This window comes from Mauremys mutica, chromosome 2 (assembly GCF_020497125.1).
Source record: "Mauremys mutica isolate MM-2020 ecotype Southern chromosome 2, ASM2049712v1, whole genome shotgun sequence".
Taxonomy (NCBI): Eukaryota; Metazoa; Chordata; order Testudines; family Geoemydidae; genus Mauremys; species Mauremys mutica.
The window spans coordinates 200,638,292-200,658,936 of NC_059073.1; the positions used below are offsets into that span (position 1 = coordinate 200,638,292).

General features: G+C 38.8%; 1 protein-coding gene and 1 long non-coding RNA gene across 2 annotated transcripts; one reads left to right on the forward strand and one right to left on the reverse strand.

Annotated features, from left to right (window-relative positions):
* Positions 1-1,157: 1,157 nt before the first annotated feature.
* On the reverse strand, positions 1,158-9,258 carry LOC123364395. The gene is made up of 3 exons (XR_006577090.1): positions 9,157-9,258; positions 2,051-2,172; positions 1,158-1,324 (listed from the first exon to the last, which is right to left on the reverse strand). It is a non-coding gene; the product is annotated as an uncharacterized LOC123364395 (long non-coding RNA).
* Positions 7,119-20,351, forward strand: INHBA (inhibin subunit beta A). The gene is made up of 2 exons (XM_045006496.1): positions 7,119-7,731; positions 18,985-20,351. The coding sequence occupies exons 1-2, from the start codon at positions 7,344-7,346 to the stop codon at positions 19,869-19,871; spliced, it is 1,275 nt and encodes a 424-aa protein (XP_044862431.1). The 5' UTR covers positions 7,119-7,343; the 3' UTR covers positions 19,872-20,351.
* The last annotated feature ends 294 nt before the right edge of the window (positions 20,352-20,645 follow it).

Consider the following 20,645-nt stretch of genomic DNA (forward strand, 5'->3'; position numbering starts at 1 on the left):
GGAGTTAAACCAGGGATGAATTTAGACCATGTTTAAAATCAGATGAAAACTGGGACCTAGTTTTTTTTAAAAATATCAGATTGTTAATAATAGGCAGTAATGCTTTAGAAATAAAAGGAAGATTCAGGTCAGATCTTTGTCTGATGTAAATTGGCATATGAAGTCAATGGAGCTATCCTCACATTTACATCAGCTATGAATCTGGCCCTTCATTTGTGAGCAGACAAACACTCATCAGACTTTCTAAAATCACGAAGCATTATTATACTGGAAGAGGCATCAGTTAAAGGTGAACCACAAAACCCTTTACCTAACACCTGAGTTCTGGGTGCTCTTTTTATCCTGTAATGGCTGGCATCATTCCTACAGGTTAAATCTGGGTCCAGTTGAAGTCTGGTCCCACACGAGTCATTGACTTCAATGGGACTGAGATTTGGTTCTAAAAGCTAAAACAGAACCAGTGGTGGAATTGACACTACTATAGATGCTATGATGCCATTAATTGCAGTTAGAGGATCTCAGAACATGGATCCCTGGATCTATCAGGCAAGAAAGGAAGGAACTGATTACCAAATATTTTGTTTTAAAATTTGCCCTTGGGCCAAATTTATCCCTGATGGTACTCCATTGATTTCATTGGAATTCAGGGGGATTCTCGCCCCTCAGACCAATGCATGTTTCCCGGAATAGGCCTTGAGTCTTAAATGATATGTTAATTAATAACCTTTAAAACACCTTTAAATGTTAAATGCTGCTCAGTCTCTAGCCATAAACTTTTCACATAACTTGCAACCAAATAGGATCTACAGTCTCAGACTCTCTTCAGGAAACTGGCAAATTTTGCCAGTCTCCATGTTTAATTTAAGCCATTTGATGTGATCCTTAATCATGGTCTCTCAAAATATATTTGAGGCAAATATCACTCTCGACATTCTCCACATAACAGAGCTGTTTCTCGGGGAAAATACCTAGCCTAGTACTGTACTGGAGATCTGCCTGCTATAAGAACTAGATGGCATGTTAGCTAGTGCGAACACCTCGATTGCTTGCCACAATCGTGATTAAACTATACACTTCATAAATCACAAATCATTTCCTTTTGTAAATAGATTTATTTCCACCCCTTGGGATATTTTAAACAGACACTGACTGTACACCACGTTTGTGTCATTTCATTTCAATCTGATAACATCTTCTGCGTCACCTGCTTTATGCATTTGTATCTTCTGGCTTTTAGTTTAGAGCGGAAAACAGCAACGTACGTGCTCCACAAATGTGAACATAAAAATATTCCTTTTAAAGGCATAGCTCATTGTCCAATGAGCTGTAAGGAAAGAGATCAATTAATAGCATGAGTGGAAGTCGTAAGATATAGTTCAAGATACAAAACGAACATACTTGCTTTTCTTGTTCTAGTGACTTCATACAAGGACAGACCCTGATCAAATAGCACATAGTTAACTTGGTCCCTGAGATGTATGTCAACAACCATTATGAAACAAAGGGGAGAACATGAAAGCTATTCTTTACTTCACCCTCTGAACTTGAGCCTTTATCCTCAGATGAACTTTATTTTTTGACCAGCTCACTAATTATGATTGAAAACACTGGCCCCTCTAAAGCAGCACATAAGCCTTAGAACTAGCAGCAGCAAAACTGGCCTTAATTGGTCAATTTACATAAAAGTGGAAACATAAAACGTCTAAATATAAGTTTCTGGCACATCTTTTTTCACAATTACAGTAAAATAAGGTACAACAGAGTGACATTCCAGCTGATTCGCACAGCAATCTGTGCCAATGTGTTTTCTAGTGACTGCTCTTCAAAGCAAGAATGGAGACATGCAAATAATCTTGTGTGCAATTCAGGGTTCTAAAATGGCCACTAAATCATGCAACCTCCACTAGGTGAATAACGAAATGGCAGTGGGCCATTTTGCTAGTGGCTGGTAGATTAAAATAGACAATTGGGAAAGGAGGCGGGTTATTGGTATATTAACATTTCTCTCTCTTGCTTGCTCTTTTTGATTCACCAGAGAAATGGAACACACCTGGAAGTCAACTGGGAGGTCCAGCCTCATTCTGATTTTATGTGGTTTCAACTGCTGACACCAGAGCCTGAGTCAGAAATCCCAACTGCACTAAATGAACAGTCATTTTCTGTATTCTTGATCTGACAAAACAAAAGGAAAAGAAAAAAAATAAGAAAAAAAAATCAAGAGTCGCTCTGAGGAGCAGTTGCCCTTTCTGGTGGGAAGGGGTAAAAATAGAGGCAGCTCATTAATACGACTTGACACTGCTTAATGGCAGCCAGTGTGAAGGGTCAGATCAGCGGGTTTTTCCAGCAGTGCTCCCGGAACACTGCCAGCAGGTGTTGCTGTAGGTACAGTAAAAGACAACAATGAAATGAACGGAGCTGGATGGGGTGGAGAAAAAAAACAGAGAAAGGAATAAGCATGAAAAAAAGTAGTGATCAAATAGAGCATTCATAAGGCTTTTGGTAAAGCTGTATACCAATTCCCTAAGGAAACGGAGAACATGCACGGAAACGAATAATGTGGCCCTTAATCTCCCTCTAGAAATCCTTGTCGTATATCATATGGATTTTAGCATGATTTACTTGGTAGCAGTTTTGCTCACTGTATACCTCAGCAACATAGCATCTTACCTTGTGTGGCTGTTCACTATAGTGCAGTAGTTGGGGGGAAAAGTCGCTGCATGGGTATAGGTATTGTACTTGGACGAGAAGTTTAACAAGGAGGAGGAAGTTAAAGATCTCACAATATGTTGGTCCCAAGTACAGGATAAACCTACTATGCTCCTGGCCAATGTTTTCTCTATCTAGAAAGTCAATGCTGTGTGAGCTCTTACTGAGTGCATGATAGCTGCCTCGTTCACAGGCATTCACTGCACTACTGATATCAGACTGGTTATTACAAAGAACTTTTAGTGTGGCTCCCTTAGGGTGTGAGAGGTGCTAGTTAAAATCAAATCAGTTCTAAGAAAACAGAATTCCATGCTCAAAAAATTCCTTTCCCTGGCTTTATTTTAGTGTTCCAGAGTTTAAGATCTTGTCCTGAGAGTAAATATGTGTGTGCTCATCTGTAATGAAATTATATGCTCCTTCAAGTATCTCTCTCACTATCTCTAAAGAGGAAAATGCTCTCCCTAACAACTATGATTCTGAATGCCTACTGAAACCGGTTTCAAGAGACAAGAGCCTACAATCAGCAGCTTGTGGCACTCTGAAAGGCTTATTATAAGCATATTCCTGCCAACAACACAACCTATCTGGTCATATGGTTCCCATTATGTCCTAATTTTGCTCATTTTACCAAACTTATCATGTGAACGTGGCTCATTCTTCAACCATTCTCCATTCAGACAGGAGTCTATGCTGCATGAGCATTCCCTTGTACCAATGCAATATTTCTACTCGTTTTCCTGATCAACTTAGTCATATTCCAAAAAATGTTCATGCCCATGTTACAAACGAAAATATATAAATACAATTACAAAATATATTGTGAAGGATGGGGAGTCAATGGGTGTTTTGATGAGTAAGAACTGCAGAATCATGCCCCAGGATCATAATCTGAATGACAAAAGAACCAGCAACAATGTGTGAGTACAAAAAAAGAAAGATTTTGGGCCCACTTTTGACCCTTGCACCGATTTTACTTTGGTATTACTCAATCGACCTCAGTGCAGTTACTCTTGATTTTCACTAATGTGAGATCAAATTCCGGCCATTTTTTTTACGTGTGCCAAGTCAAACATTATTTACAAGACAGACAGTATGTGTTGTTAATTATAAAAATTTTTAGATGTCCTATTTTTAAAATATATGATGTAATCTGCATGCAGAGAAAAAAGAAGAATAGGATGTGAGCAACATGATCAAAACAAACAAAGTTATAAACAGCTTTAGAAGCATCCCTAAATTAATAAAGAAGCAAAACTTAGCTAGTAAAAAATTATAATCACCACAACCTGATTCTGAATAAAATAATTCATTTTCCTGACTTTTCTTAAAACCAGAACTTGCGAGTAGAATCTTCAATGTTTTCTTACTAACAAAGCAGGCTAAGACAATTATCTAATTAGTAATTAAATGGCTGACAGATCCTGTGATTGAACTAACAAAAGCTTATCTGTATATATTTATCTAATAAAAAGGTGAAATTTGCCTCTTTGACTCAGCATGTTTACTTTCCGTCTGATTTTTTTAAGATATACACTTTAAACTGGAAGAGGGTTTAATACTGATACTTGAATCCATGACACTCATACTAGACATCAGCTAATTACCAAGAAGTATGTCTCACACAGGAAAACAGTCAGTCAATTGATGATGTCAGTTGGATAAACCAATCCGAAACAATATTCCAACCCACCTAATTTTGATTTAATAGTCCACAGTATTCCAACCCATTTAAATATGTGTGAGTGAGTATACACATGAGAACTACAGTATACAGCTTCACGTTGTTCCACAAAGAGGAATTTGAGCAGTTCTTAACGCATAATACACAGTCTCCTAGTGAGAGTGAAGACAGAGAGGTAAAAACTTTAAAGTCTGAGGTTTTTTTCTTTTCTTTTTTAAATTAAGACATTTTATCTGCATGTTGTCATAGATATATTTAGTGAATGTATGCACAAAAAATTACAGTTTATTTAACTTTAGATACTAATGTGAATTACATTCTCTGTAGTTATCAGAGTAATATGGACTTCAAAACTTAAACATATTAAAGTGTGCACAGTACAGAATATATGTATATATGTACACCCAGTCTACATATTTGATTCAAAACTTTGTTAATGTAGAGTTCTTTAAATCAATAAATACCAAGATATGTTAGTACTATATAACATATATATAATAGTACATAGATATAATACATGTGGCTAAACAACCACACTGGATGAGAAACTAATTATATATACCTATACCTCTACTGCAATATACATCCATACTGTACTTATATGTCAGATAATACTGTGATGGGTGCTCCATAAGAATTTATATGGATATGTTAATACCTCTTATTTATATACATACTTATCTACTTTACCTGTCAGTACCTGTAACTCTAAATGTATATTGTCATCTCAAATTATATTTTCAGTCAATTAAACTTCTAGTCCTATTTCAGACTCACTTTCAAACTTACTGTAATTACAACAGACTTTGGGCTGTTCATGAGACCCAAGATATTTATATATAGCAGGGGTTGTGTTACAAAGATGTGTTTATAAGAATGGCTGCAGGGTTTATAAAGGAAATGCTGATAGACCCTTAAGTATAACAGTATAGTAACTGAGGTGAGTAGAGCTCAGATTAGGGTGTACTGTAGATGCTTTTTAATAGAGAAAAACTCTTATAAAAGAGCTCCATTGAAAAAAGAATTACACTATGTAACATTTGCAAACGTCTTGTTGATTGCACAAATACTTCTGTATATTTAATTTATTTTCACTATATTATCCCCTGCCCTTCCTCTCAGATCTCATACTGGTAGTTGCTTTATGGGAATTGCAGATTTCACAATGCTTATATTTATAACTTCTTCTCTCTACAAATACCTTTGATGATAATATACGGAACTGTACTAATTGTAAGATATAAGATGACCGTATATAAAAACACAAATTGTGTGTCTGTGTGTGCGTGTGAGAATAAAAGAAAGAACTCACGTAAGAAAAAAAAAGAAGAAAAGTGATCTTAAAGATCTCTCCAAAAGGCCGTTAGAAAGAATCTTGAAAGTTTGAGGTAATAAATCTAGTTTTCCAGTTTTTCATTATAACGTCAAAACATAAGGAAGTTTTCTCACGTAAGTGTTTCTTCTTAGCTTGCCAAGGTGAGTAGAGTAGAAGATTATAAAGCATGTCAGGACAACGTGAGGTGCTGTAACTGACAAAGATAATGATTTTTTAATATGGGGCCAGATCTACAGCTGATATTAATTGGCATATGGTTACTAGCAGAGGATCTGGCTTTTAATACTATTTTAGATTTACTCGTCCTATGTAATCACCTCTTCTGATGTCATGATTATACTATGTGGTTTAAATGAATGAAACAAAAGAAAAGTGTTTTCTAAAAACAATGGGCCAAATCTAGAAGACTTTACTCAGACAAAATTTTTGTTTGAATCAATGAGGGTTTTGCCTGATTAGGGATTGAGTAAAAACTGAATCCGGGCTTTAAGATTTGGCCAGGTTATATATAGCATGTTTCACCATCAAGCACTTTTCAGTCATTACTTGATTAACCCCAAACCTAAATATATCTGTCTGAGAAGTTCTGGAAGAACACTAGGGTAGAATGAGGCATATATTTGGATAGGAAGACAGTATCTTAATATGACACAGATATGTGCTGAACTGTCTCCTGCTTGTGTCTTTCTATGCTTGGCTGCACTGTGCAGCTGGAAAAAGTGTAATGTACTGTATAGCTCCCCTCGACACCACCGACCCCCAACAAAAAAGTTTTATTTTGCTCCCTTCAGATTTCTTGCCAGTGTTGATAACTTTGAGCATTAAAAAGTAAACAGAAAAGTAGCATCTTTTCTCTTTTTTCATTCAGGACAGAACAATGTTAAGCTCCAAACATTCAGATCCCCTGTCTTCATACTCCTCCCACTCCCCCCCCACCCCCCCGCCACACACTATTTAACATCTAATATTGTACAGGAGCAAAAACGAGGTGCTTATCAAAAAGGTGAACTCTTTTCTTTCATTCATGCTTCTCCTGTTCCGTTAAGCTTGTAATGTTGTTGAAGAAATAGAAAAAGATGGGGAATTATAGCAAGGAAACTCAAACAGAAAAATTAAGAGAGAGAAAGAGTAAAGTGAAAAGAAGTGAAAGAGATTTTTTAAAAAAGGTTGGGGGAGGGCAGAAAACATGAGTGGTGATATTTGAAGAGAGGTGTGGGTTAGGGAGCAATGAGCATAAGGAAGGCAGCTTGGCTGTTCCTCCCCCTTTCCTAATCATAGCCCTTACTCACAGACAAAACTCCCTCCCTCTCTCATTCACTCACTCACTTTAGGCCAATCCGTCCTCTTTCTCTCTCTGTGTGTCTCTCTCCTACTCTGAGACAGAGTCAGAACTCTTCTCCCTGACAGCCACAAACATCTACAGCACTTACTGCATTCAGAGAGGGAACCTGCAAACAAAACTTCACAGAAAACTTTCTATTCTTGTTCCAGAGAATTTGCTGAAGAGGCGAGGGGAAAAAAACAAACATACAAACAAACAACAAAAAAAAACCTGTGTGTGAAGAGAGAGGAAAAGCAGGGCCTTTTAAAAAGGGAATCACAACAACTTTTGCTGCCAGGATGCCTTTGCTTTTGAAGAGAGGATTTTTGTTGGTGCTTTGCTGGATTATAGTGAGGAGTTCTCCAACCCCAGGATCTGAGGGGCACAGTTCAGTCACTGACTGCCCATCGTGTGCCCTTGCCACACTCTCAAAGGATGTGCCAAGCTCACAGCCTGAGATGGTGGAAGCAGTAAAGAAGCACATACTGAACATGTTGCACTTGAGGGACAGACCTAACATCACCCAGCCGGTGCCCAAGGCAGCACTTTTAAACGCCATAAAAAAACTCCACGTAGGAAAGGTGAGAGAAGATGGCTATGTGGAAATAGAGAATGACATTGGAAGAAAAGCAGAAATGAATGAACTTGTAGAGCAAACTTCAGAAATCATCACATTTGCAGAATCAGGTGAGTGCTAGAAAAAACTACTGTAAAATATATCTTTCTATGCCAGAACTGCCATTAACTTGTTTCTTCTCCCCAACAATAATATTTTCTGTAAGATTATAGGGTGAAGGGGGGGGCGGTTAAGAGAAAAGGACTGTAAAAGAATTTTACTCTACCTGATTTAGTCTTGGCTACAGCTTAGTTGCTTACACTTGCTAAACTCATGCAGCCCAACAGTAAGGAACCTATCAAACCAATCTTGAGCAGAAAGTCAGGCTGCAAAGGAATCTTCCAAACTGCTTGTGAAACCAGAGCAGCTGAAGTACTGGATGCTGGGTCTGATGGTGAAAGGGAAAGAGCTGCAACCTCTCAGAAAGTTTCTGATGAAGGAAAGGGATCTAAATACTATTTTTTAAAATAAATCTTCCTTGTTTAAAAAAAATTCCAGTAGGTATTATACCACATGGAGCATATTTAACAATACAAGCGAGAAGGCATTTTTGTTGTTTAATTAGCACAGCATCCTAGGCAATACATTGTTTCAGCGACTGTCAGATAAACTTCAATAGAACCAGGACAAATACTTGTAGATGATCCAATTTGTAATGCTGACTTTTTCATGCTGGAAAAAAAAAGGAAAGAGTCAGTTCCTAAGTGCTCCCTGCCAAAGAATGCAACCTTGACAGTGTTCACTTTGAACTATTCTGCTCTCTTTAATTGGTAAGAATAAAATGTTCAGGGTATAGAATTTACTAACTAGTTGCTCAAAACCTCATCATGTGCCTATAGAAAGCCGCTGTAACGTTCTCCCCTAAATGAGTAGACCCAGAACTCAGTACAATAGAATATATGTATATACATATACATAAGATCGTCTACATCTTGATATAGCTGTATCACCAATCTGGAAAGGTATGAAATTGCTAATAGCAACTCTTTTTATGATGCTGTCTAGCCAAAGAATTTTTTCTTGTTGCCAAGACAGTTTTAAAAGAATGTCACTGTTTTGTTTGGTACAGCATATGGTAGGCAAAGTATGCACAGGAACTCCAAGCATTTTTGTTTAAAAGTTTGCTGCGGCAGTATAAACAATTAAGACAACACTCAGAATTTCCAGTCCTGAAAACCTGTTGACTCAGATGTTCTGTTTGCAGGCAAGCCATGCACAGAAGTGTGCATGCTTTTAAGAGCAGACATTCCTGCCGGCTGTATGGTTTCCAACTGTACAAGAAGCTCTTGCCTTTGGCGTTCTTGTCAATGCAGCCGTTATCAGTTCTTTCCCTGGGAAGAGTTGTGCTTTTCTTCCCTTGTGTGCTCGCCATTTCAAACATTGGATAGAAGATCTCAGTGCAAGTGAACACTTGAAGTAGCTGTGATTTTCTACCTGTTTAAGGAATGGACTTATGGAAGCAAAGAAATCGCTAGGCTAATGAGCAGATGCCCCACCTGGTTTTCAGCACCTTTCTCAAAGCAGAGTGGAACACATATGGAATGAATAGTGGTTTCTGTTCATCCAGCGAGTCCCAATTATTTGTAAACTCGTTATTGTCTTTCCTGAGCCCTGATGCAAAGGGATTCTGAGTTTGATATATGCCTATTAAACACAACAGCCTTAAATTGCAACTCCTAATCCAATTGGCTCAGAGTCACATGACCAAAAATAATTGTGCCATTGCCCACAGACTGGCCAATAGTCCAGCTGCCAATCTCTCTGTTAATAACTACTGAACGCTCACACAACACCAGTTTGATTTACGTCCACATAACGATCAATATTAACAACAAAATTAATTTAACAAGATTTGTGGTATCTAGTTCTTTAGCAGAATTCAGGGTGCAGAATTTTATTCTCTTGCCTTTTTGGTTGCATTGATGCACTCCACCTTCTTGGAGGGATGTTCTAAGAGATGTTTGGGGCCTTTTTTCCATATCAACTGGACATTTGGTTGGAAGGAGATTAAGGGAATTTTTTTTTTAAAAAGTGTTGAATAAAGTAGATATGTACAAGAGTCTAGGTTTATAATGGAAAAAATTGACTTCCAGTAGGGTCATTACTGCTAGTCAGTTCTTTAACCTGCTGAACAAATAATTTTCCTCTATAAATTCAAGATCTATTAATAATACTTTATAGTTGAATAATACTTTCCATCCATGGAGCTCACAGTGCTATACAAACACTAATGATTTAATTCAGCTTGACATCAGATCGCTGACACATACTCACTGGTAAAGATGGAGGTTAAATCCTAAAGCAGTATTATTTTCCCTATTGTGCACATGTGGAAACTGAGGCAAAGAGAGCTCAAGCAACTTCTCTTAGGTTATAAAAGAAGTGTGTGGAAGAGCCAGGAACAGAACACAGATCCATGGGCAATCCCCAATGCCTATAACAATTAATAAGAAAACAGTTGATAAAGAGTCTACAATATTGAGGTATGAGACTAAATATACTCTTCTTTCAGTTTGGATAATATTCTTGCTACTCTTAATAGAATCCTCCATCATCTAAAAAGGAAGCAGTAGAGAATCAATGAAAATTAATGGAAGCTTGACACGAGTTACATCAGCTAAATGCTGGTGAAAATAGGAGTAAGAATTTAAATTTTTGTTTGTGTGGGTATGACCACACATAATCCTATCATATTTCATCCTCTCAGGAATTGTGGTTATTCTATACTCACAGGCATAAAAAAAGATATTTCACTTTTCATTGTAAAATCGTCTCGATGTATTGCACACAAATATACACCGAAAATGAAGTGTGCACACACTACTCTGTGCATCTATTCTGTTTTTCAAAATCTATATTCAGGCTGATGTTTTATAAAACACAGAGACTAAAATGAAAAATAGGAGAGGATATAGATAAATGGGTGGGGGTGAGAGGGGGGTGTCGGGACTAGAGTAAATGTATTGAACTCTTCTAAAGCACAGGTGTCCTCATATCCTTGAGATCAGCAGAAGTCTTGGCAGGTATTTTTCACTGCTACAATTCCAGGCACATCTTTGTAAAACTAATGACCAAGAGTATTGGGCAAAAGTTTACAAAAGAACTCTTCTGTACCCTGGCATTCTAACAAATAAAACATGAAAATGATTTTCTACTTACATATCCAGCTAAGATTACTAACTGAGATTAGTTCTGCTGCGAGCATCCTTTTGCCAAAACTCTGTGGTTTACTTCAAGGTCTTAAAAGTTGTGTTAGAGAAAAGGGGAGAGGGGCAGACATATATGTTCTCGACAAGCATAGCCACAAGTTTCCATTGCTTAGATAGCCAATGCTTATAAAATCTGGTTGGCTACTAACCCCTTTATTTTTTTAAAATAGATAGCTTATTAGCCAGTCAACTACTAAGCCTTGGGGCAGTGCCAAGTGCATATACTGATCCTGGCAACTAAATCAGCACTGAACAGGACTACTAACATCAGTCACTGGGTAAGAGAGGGGAGTTATAAGCATTGAAATCCCAAAGCTTGTCATTAGAGATATCAAGAATAAATGAGAATTGTGATAGCTATTCACATCAGTTTTACCTTTTTGCGTCATTTCATGTCAAATTTAGACGTGAATTGACTTGACAGTAAAGACTCAGACATCTCTTTTCTGAGACAGATAGTCAGCCCTGGCATTAACAGCAAGGTGTTTGGTGCGGATGAGGGGGGCGGGGGAAAGGAGGATGGGTCATTTATCCTTCTTAAATTGTTTAATCAATTGCCTTTTTAAAAGATGCTTATTTAAATGCACATCCTTCTGTGCTCAGTAAAGCACTCAATGGCCACAAGAGGGCACACTCTTCCAAAGCCTTTTCAATTCATGCAAGTTAACCTTCCTGCAAGCTGCTATTTTACCTAATTAGATCCTGAATCCCAAAGATCTTTGTGCTTATCTGTAGCCTCTGAGTGGAGATCTTGTTTCTTCCATCTAGTTTAAAAGGCAGAAATTCACTGGAGTGGAAGACTACCGGAAAAATAATGCAATGTAAGGAAACAGGCAAAGGAAGGGAAAAGATAAATCTGATCAATTGTTGGATGCTTACATTCTGGAAATCTAGAGATCAGAAATGATTTTTTTTTTAAACAGACACTGAGAAATGTGACCGTGAATCATCAGCTGAGCTGATTTTATCACATTTTTTCTAATGCAGTCTCCTTGGCTTTTAGAAAACAAATCTCTTTCCCCTTGGTTTTTTGTTGTTGTTTTTTTTTTCTCTTCTCCACTTTGACATACTTTATCAAAGATTCCAAGTCTAACAAATGAAAGCAAATTACTTCCAAGAGAGGAAAACCCCTCTTAATTAAATGTGTTCTACTGAAACAAAATGAGAAGCTTCTCTAGGGGTTGGTTTGGTTGTGAACAGTTTAAGAAAGTGCAGATGAATCAGAGAAGGAGATAACTAGTCTAGAAAACGTATCTGCAAGAACATTACTGTGCGTGAAGACATGTATGCACTTGTGTCTGCAAATACATTTGCTTGTATATATGCATAAGTGTGCCTATGTATTTTTATGTACATATATGTGCCAGGGCATGCAAGCCTGGACATGGGTATGCATGAATTTGTGTGTGTAGTGTTTCTGTGTAAATGGGCTTGGGTGCCTGGATAAATGTATGTGCATGCACGTCCACATGCATGCCTATGTATAAATGGATGCATATCAGTGTCCAGGTGTATATAAACTGGCCTGTCTGCGTAAACATGTGCATAGATCTGTGATCAGGTGTCCTTAAATGTGGATATGTGTATTTGTAAGCGTGAAGTCAATATTGTTTGTGGCAACGGAGCTTTAACAATGTAATTTAAGGTCAAATGCTAGTTCATTTGAAGTCAGTGGAAACGTTGCTATTCATCTCAATAAGCTCAGGATTTGGCTCTTACTGCACAAAAGTGCAATATTTTTATGGAAAGAGTGACAGCTTAGAATTCAAATCTGCAGTATTATTAACATCACACAAATTGTTCTTTTGTCTTCTGCAATACAATGAACCATTTTAACTTAACATTGCAAAAACCTTACTGGTGAAAGCACCCCTACAACTCCCTTGAAAACACACACACACACACACACACACACACACACACACACACACACACACACACACACACACACACACACACAAAACCTCATGAGGGAAGATTTTTAGCTCTAGTGAAGGAACTCTATGTTGTAAGTGCAGAATGTCTCCTTTTTGGATAATAAGTAACATGTTAATTTCTGATAGAATAAAATATGAGTCAATAGTTAGTAGAGCTGAATTTACTCAACTTTCAGATGAGACGACCTCGCCTGTATCTTTTCTGTTGGCCATTTCATGAACATTTATGGGAATGGGTTTTTGTTCGCATGAACTTTTGGGGAATGGCTGTTCTTCCTGCAAATACCTGTATTCGCCTGTAGACAAGAGTATGTGAACATGAATCTAAGGTATTTGCATCAGAATTGCTCTTCCCTTGTTTAAAGAGTTACAGTTATCCAGTCCAGGAGCAGATACACAATCCTGCGACTTAGGTGACCAAGCACACGTGAAGAATAATGAATAATTGGAGAGAATCATTGTGAGTGATCCATAGACTGAAATACATCCACATAAATTGCCACTGAATAATCATGAATAATGAAAAAAATGTAATAATCAGTCTGCTTAGGAATGATTGCCAGACAGATAACAGGGCTAAATTCACTGGATAAACTGTGACCAATTCCTCTAGCTCTAGTGGTCACTCATTAGTAAACCTTTCAACCTCTCAACCACACTCTTCTCTTCATTCCCTCCAGAAGAACCTTTCTACTAACCTATTTCTTTTTCTCTGTCTCCTGGGGAACGAAAATGAGGAGTAAAGAGAAGGATGCTTTAGAATGTAATTACAGATTGGCACACTGTACAAATCTCCCTCCCCCCACCACCCAATCTAATCATAGGCAGTAGTAAAGTTAGCAACTTAAAAAAAAAAAGCTTGCTTTGTAGGGAAAAATAGTTCACTTACAGTATAACATAAAAATGACTCAAAATGAAATAGCAATGAAGAATGGAAATTTAAAGTCACAGAGCTCTCTTACAGAGTGAACATTTTTCCATGGCCAATTTAAATACCGTGTATTAAGAGAAAGCTCCACTGTAATGGTAGGAAGTATAATTGCTTCCATGGGTGGTAGTTGGATCTGGGGGGGAAGAGGACAAAGACTTAACCATTTAATAACATTTGGTTAAGGAAAAACCTGCTTTAAATGTATTATCATTTTATTAAAAAAGATCTTCTAAGTTGCACAATTTAGGCCCTACCTGTGTAGGTGCACATAGCTCAAACTCACAGGGCCCTATCCTGAGGCACAGTGTAAATCCGAAGTCAGAAGGCCGGAACTGCAAACTAAGGGACTCAGCTTGGCAGAAGTGAGGAAAGGAATCATGAGCCTCAGAGTGCACTTTAACACCAGCGGTCCTGTGGTTTCTATTGAGAGACCTAAGAGGGAGTAGTAAATGCAGCCTCATGCAGGGATTTGCTGCGTGGGGCCACAAAGTGCCTGGACCCACTGGCAAAGCCCTTGTTTGTCTGTGACATGCCTGCTTTCCTTCTGCATTCTCCTGGGGGACACCAAGCACACAAAAGCCAATTCTAAAGAATGAAGAGGTTTCAAAGTCCCTCACCTCCCAGCTCTGGCATAGGTTTTTCTAGTGAATTGCCACCTTCCCTGTCCCCTCGCCCCCATTCCATGCAGTCGAAAAAAATTAATTCTTCCATATTAGGTCATTATACAGAGACATAAGCAGCCTTATGATTGCCTTTGCAGCTGGGTACATGAAAGATTTAAATGCATCCTTCCTTCCCATCACATGTTCAGGCTCCTATCCTTAAAGGTGTACAAGCAATATTGAAGGGCAATAGATGATAGCGCAAACTCATTAAAATATCAAATAGTGTTGCTCTATTTCCCTCCCACTGAATAATTCCTTCCTTATAAAAACTTTTACCACATAACATAAATTATTTTTTTATTGTTCACTTTTCTCCATACAGCTATTGCCAATGTATTTAGTTTTGCTAGAAGATTCCTGTTTGCTCTTTAGAATCAGGACCTTCTTTGTGGCAGAGACCAGCCACAGCTGGGAAGTAGAGAGGTGGAATCAGATACAAACATCCCCAATGTTTTGTTAAGTGAATGGTGAGAGGCATTCAGATCTGGGGTTCTGGAATAAGCACATCTCTCCCTTCTCTAGCACTTTCCCCTGTGATAACACAATCCAATATTTTGTCAGTATAGCTCAGAAGCACTGAAGAGATGAAGTGGTCAGCAGTGTTGGATTGTGGGACTTTCCATGTGAATCAGGCAGGAGGAGCAGGGTGATTAGAAATGGAAAAAGTCCCTTGAAAATCAGCCACAGCAGACAAGGAAATAGAAAAAGAGGACAATGAAAGTATTGCTGTGAGCTTGTGATGAAATGATACCACCCAAAACATTTAGTGAGATCTCTTTTGCACTTTCAGTTATCAGACTACAGCATGCTTTTTCATTAGACAACTATATATGAAGGCAGTGTACATTTCCAAAGCATTATGCATTACGCAAGGTTTAACTGAAGCTAAATCCCTGAGCAATGCTTGGGGGAAAAGGGACTGCAGAATCCCTAACCTAAAACACTTGAGATGTGATTCCTCTTAGGATATTTATGTGGCTTTTTTTAAATAAAGACTCTAATATGGTGAACGTTTATTCACATTGGGCCAACTCTGGAGGTCTAACTCAGCTTTTACTCAGGCAAAACTTCCACTGACTACAATGAGAGTTTACCTGAAAGAGGGACTTTGTACAAACCAAGGGTACGTCTATACTACCTGCCGGATCGGTGGGTAGTAATTCGATCTATCGAGGATCGATTTATCGCATCTCGTCTAGACACGATAAATCGATCCGCGAATCGACGCCAGTACTCCACCTCAGCAGGAGGAGTAAGCAGCGTCGACGGGGGAGCCGTGGCAGTCGACTCGCTGCCATGAGGACGGCCAGGTAAGTCGAACTAAAATACTTCGACTTCAGCTAAAGTTGCGTATCTTAGATCGATCCCCCCCCCACACCCCAGTTTAGACCAGCCCCAAATTAGGACTTCAGTATTTGTACTGTTAGTTCTTTCTCAGAAGCTGATTACAAAAGATCATCGTTAGCTGATTTGGGGTGAATTCAAGAGAGTTTTGATTTTTCCCCACCACTATGTTAATTTTCCCTCCAGCTTTGTTCCATACTGGCCTCCTGAAAACGGACCTAAAAAAGGTTTCTTTTTAACATTATAGAATTTTCTGCTAAATAATGTGGGTGTGAGGACTGCATAGAATTTTTTTTCCATACAGATGCATTAGAACAGTTTGACTTTTTTGCATCTCCCTCTCTCCTTGGAATTTAAATCCATAGTTCTTTATGAAAACATGTCGAATAATGTCAGTGATGCTGTTATGGCATTAGACTTTATCTTATGTTACTTTGCAGCAGCCGTTCAGAAGTGAGGTAAGGCAAAAGCACTGAAAGCCTATTCAAATACTTCACGCTGTATTAGTCCATTTTTTTATTACTACTAGGGATTAATTCAACTTTCAGAAACATGGGGACTTATGAAAAACTAATTTTAAAAGATCCAGAGATGTTGTGTCTTTCATGCAACATCTGTCCAAACTGAGTAACTAAATTGTTACACAGACTACTTATCAGCCTACATATAAAGTAACTGTGGCTATTTACTGATGGAAGTATGTCACTTTATGATTATTATCAGCTCCCATTTACAATGCTAATAACAGAAATGTGAAATATTGCACCTTGACACCTAACACTATTAAGTAACGCTTTAATAAGTACTCGCTTTATAAAGCCCCTTTCTCATTATACATTAGAACCAAAAGCCTCAATTTGAATTCCCTTGAATTTAGAGGTGTTTCATATCTAGATCCAGATGCAAATCCAAACCTGCAGCATAATTACCCTACTCTCAATGTTTTGCTCAGAAGTTCAGGCGCGTAACAAAGGGGGAACGCGTATCATACGTCTTGAGAGATAGACCATGATAAGCCACAAAATTCAATTCCTGATCCAGAACTCTTGCATGTTTGGGGGTGCTCTGATTTAGGTTTTGGTTTGGCCCAATACAGAGACATGGGCAAGCTATAAAGTTGGGGTCCAGATCTGAACTTTTCCAAATTTCTGGCATATATGGAGTTTTGGTTAATGCCCGTCTGTATCAAAACCCTTCTGCACTTGTAAAGCAGACAGCTTTGCCATAGTTTGTCTATTGCCAGAAAAGAAACATGAGCAGCAGCCATGCAATAGCAAAAAAGGCGAACTCATCTCCTTTTCATCACTATCAAGTGCTGGTCATTCTCAGAAAACCTCACATCTCAAAGCTTTTGTCAGCTTGGATTGGCATGGTCTTTTCCCAAAACTTCTTACTAATTTTAAGTGAGAAAAGACACACCTCTGAAAGCAATACATTTACCCCACAGTCCTGTTTAATTCCATGAGAACCACATTTAACCCCCTTTGGAGACGGGTATCAGCAAAGTTGATGGGAAACAATCCATGTGTTTTTCTGTCCCAAGGACCGTTCAAGTCCACAATTTCATGCTCTCACTGGGAAGGAAAACAAAAACAAAACGTGTGCCCTCTGGCTACTCTAATTTAGAAATTACTGTCTCTTTGACTTGGGAATTCCACCTGGAGTAGCTGAATATATCTGTATCAGGACTTCACAGAAAAAAGAAAGCAACAGGTAGCTTAGAAGGCAGTGTGGGATGCTCACAGGGTTTTAGGAGCCAGGAAATCTTGAGTTCTCACACAGGGTTTCCTCTGTGGCCTTAGGTAAGTCACTTAAGAACTGTGTCTCAGATTCCCAATCTGTGAAATGGGGATACCTTTGAGGGGTGTTGTGAGAACTAATTAATGATTGTTTGTGGAATTCTTTCATGAAGAAGAGCCAGGATCAACAGCCTTGCTGATGCAATAGTACTTTTCAAGTGACCTTTTTGATGCTTTGGTCCTATCATTTCAGTCTTGATCAGTGATTGCCCTTGATATCCTGACTCAACACCTTGCTCCACAAGTGTGATGCAGTTTGAAGAATCTGTCCCTATCCATTTTAAAGTTTTACATCTATAAATTCCAAACATCTTCTGCCTGCCCATCCTGCTCCAGAAAGAAAACATGTAGCCCCTTATCCCCAGGGTGCTGGTCTCCTCTTTCGCTAAAAAAAAATCCAGCTTTCCTACAAATCATAATGCCATAGTCGTAGACACAAACCACCTCTGTTTCTTTTTTTTCTAAACGAGCCAATTGATTCTCTCTTAACTTCTTCATGCTTTAGTGATCAAACCATAAAACAGCCCTCATCGTTCACTTTAACTTCTGCCAGGGATATGAGGTCTGTATCAAAGAAATTCCCTCTCCCCAGCATAATCATCATCACTGGCATCCCAGCAAGTTTATATAGTTATGCCAGAGACCCTTCTTCAGAAGGTTCTTTAACTCATTTCTTGGTGGATTTGCCATTACTATAATAACAATGGGCACACTGTGTTAAATTAAGAACAGAACCTATAGCTAGTAGTCCATAGAATTAAGTGTCTGGCTGCAGAACACTAAGCCATTCCTGAAATGTATAGATCTGTGAATCTCTCAATGCTAAGAGTGATATTTAAGTATTGCTAGGTTTCTGAAACTATTGGCATATACTTCCTTGGTGTAAGAACTTAATGAAGAATGATGATGATTTATAAGGGCCAGATCCTGCTTCCTTTGGCAAATCCCCCATTGACTTCTGTGGACACGGATCTAGCCCCACAATTTTTATCACTAGACACAGATTTGTATGTGTATTATATATTTTATGGGCTTTTTTTTTAAAAACAACAACAGTGATTACTTCCCCTGTCAGTTAATAGCAATCACAAGAGAAAGCCAAGCAAAATTAACCCCTACACACCAAGTAATGCCCATTTGCCATTAAATGCACTGAATGAATTCACATATATGATTAATGCTCCCATAACAAAATTTTATATGAGAAAAAAATAGGAAAACAAATACTTCAGTAAATAGAGAATTTCCACTGCAGGAAAAGGTAACATCAAAGAGATGTGGGAGACAGAGGGGGTTAGCAAGGCACAGTAGGGAACACTCCGAATATTAAATAGAAACATAGGAAATTTTATTCGTCTGGTGACAATACAATCTTATCAAAGGAATGAAAAATATATACTAACCAGTTCTTCCCATCTGTTTTTATTTATCAACTTCAGGCACCGCTAAGAAAATGCTGCACTTTGAGATTTCCAAGGAAGGCAGTGACCTATCAGTAGTGGCGCAAGCTGAAGTGTGGCTCTTCCTGAAAGTCTCCAAGGCCAACCGAAGCAGAACAAAAGTGACCATCCGACTGTACCAACAGCAGAGACAGCCCAAAGGCAACTCTGAAGGGGCAGAAGAAACGGAGGACGGAGGGCTGAAGGGTGATAAAAGTGAGACTCTCATCTCTGAAAAGGTGGTGGACACCCGTAAAAGTACCTGGCACCTCTTTCCTGTCTCCAGTAGTGTGCAATACCTGTTGGACCAGGGCAAGAGCTCCCTTGATGTGCGGATTGCCTGTGATCAATGCCAGGAGACTGGAGCCAGCCTGGTGCTGCTGGGCAAGAAGAAGAAAAAAGAAGATGATGGGGAAGGGAAGGAGAAGGAAGTTGGAGAATCCACAGTAGAAGAGGAGAAAGAGCAGTCACACAGACCTTTCCTAATGATGCTTGCTCGGCATTCAGACGACCGCCTGCACAGACGACGGAGACGGGGCCTGGAGTGTGATGGCAAGGTCAACATCTGCTGCAAGAAGCAGTTCTTCGTCAGCTTCAAGGACATTGGATGGAGTGACTGGATCATTGCTCCCACAGGTTACCATGCCAACTACTGTGAAGGTGAGTGCCCCAGCCACATAGCAGGCACATCTGGTTCATCATTATCCTTCCACTCCACGGTCATCAACCATTACCGCATGAGGGGCCACAGCCCCTTCTCCAACCTCAAGTCATGTTGTGTGCCCACCAAGCTACGGCCAATGTCCATGCTATACTATGACGATGGACAGAACATCATCAAGAAGGACATTCAGAATATGATTGTGGAGGAGTGTGGCTGCTCATAGACATACACCCACACCAAGGGCCTGTTGTCTGTGTGGAGAATTGAAAAGAAGCTGCAGTAGAGGAAAGACCCAACTATGGTTTAATCTTTCCAAATGAAACAATTAAAAAAAAAAAGACAACACATGGAGTTCAAAAAGACTAAAGACAGACAAAGGAAGAAAAAGAGCGCATAAACAAACAGGGCTTGAATGAGAAAATTTTTGAATAGCAGTGTGGGGAGGGGGATTCCCCTTCCTTTCAATATGTTCCATATTTTATTATATAGTATGTTAAACATTATTTGTTACAAGGGGAATTGTGTTCCCTCTCCTAGTTACCCATCAGTTCAAGCCCTGGTAGCAGCTTGCCTAACCTGCAGCAATTTGGACTCTGAGTCCAAAACGGCATTGAAATTCTTAGAGAAGCCATGTGTATGAACACTACATTCACTGGCACTTTCCCCTCTCCCCTCCCCCCAATTTACCAAGGACATAATGAGAGTGTATGTACCATATGTGTGTGTGTGTTTGTATGTGTGTGTGTGTGTATATATATATATATATATGCCTGTGTGTGCATGTGTGTGTTTACATGAACACACACACACACACACAAATACACACATACATACTCGCACACACACACACAAATACCCGCATACATACACTTACTTATGTTGGTAAAGGGACAATATTGCGCAGGTGTTCACACCTTCATCTTCTGCACTACATTTGCAAAAAAAAAACCCACAAAAAAAAAAACAAAAAAAAAACAAAAAAGAAGAAAAAAATGAA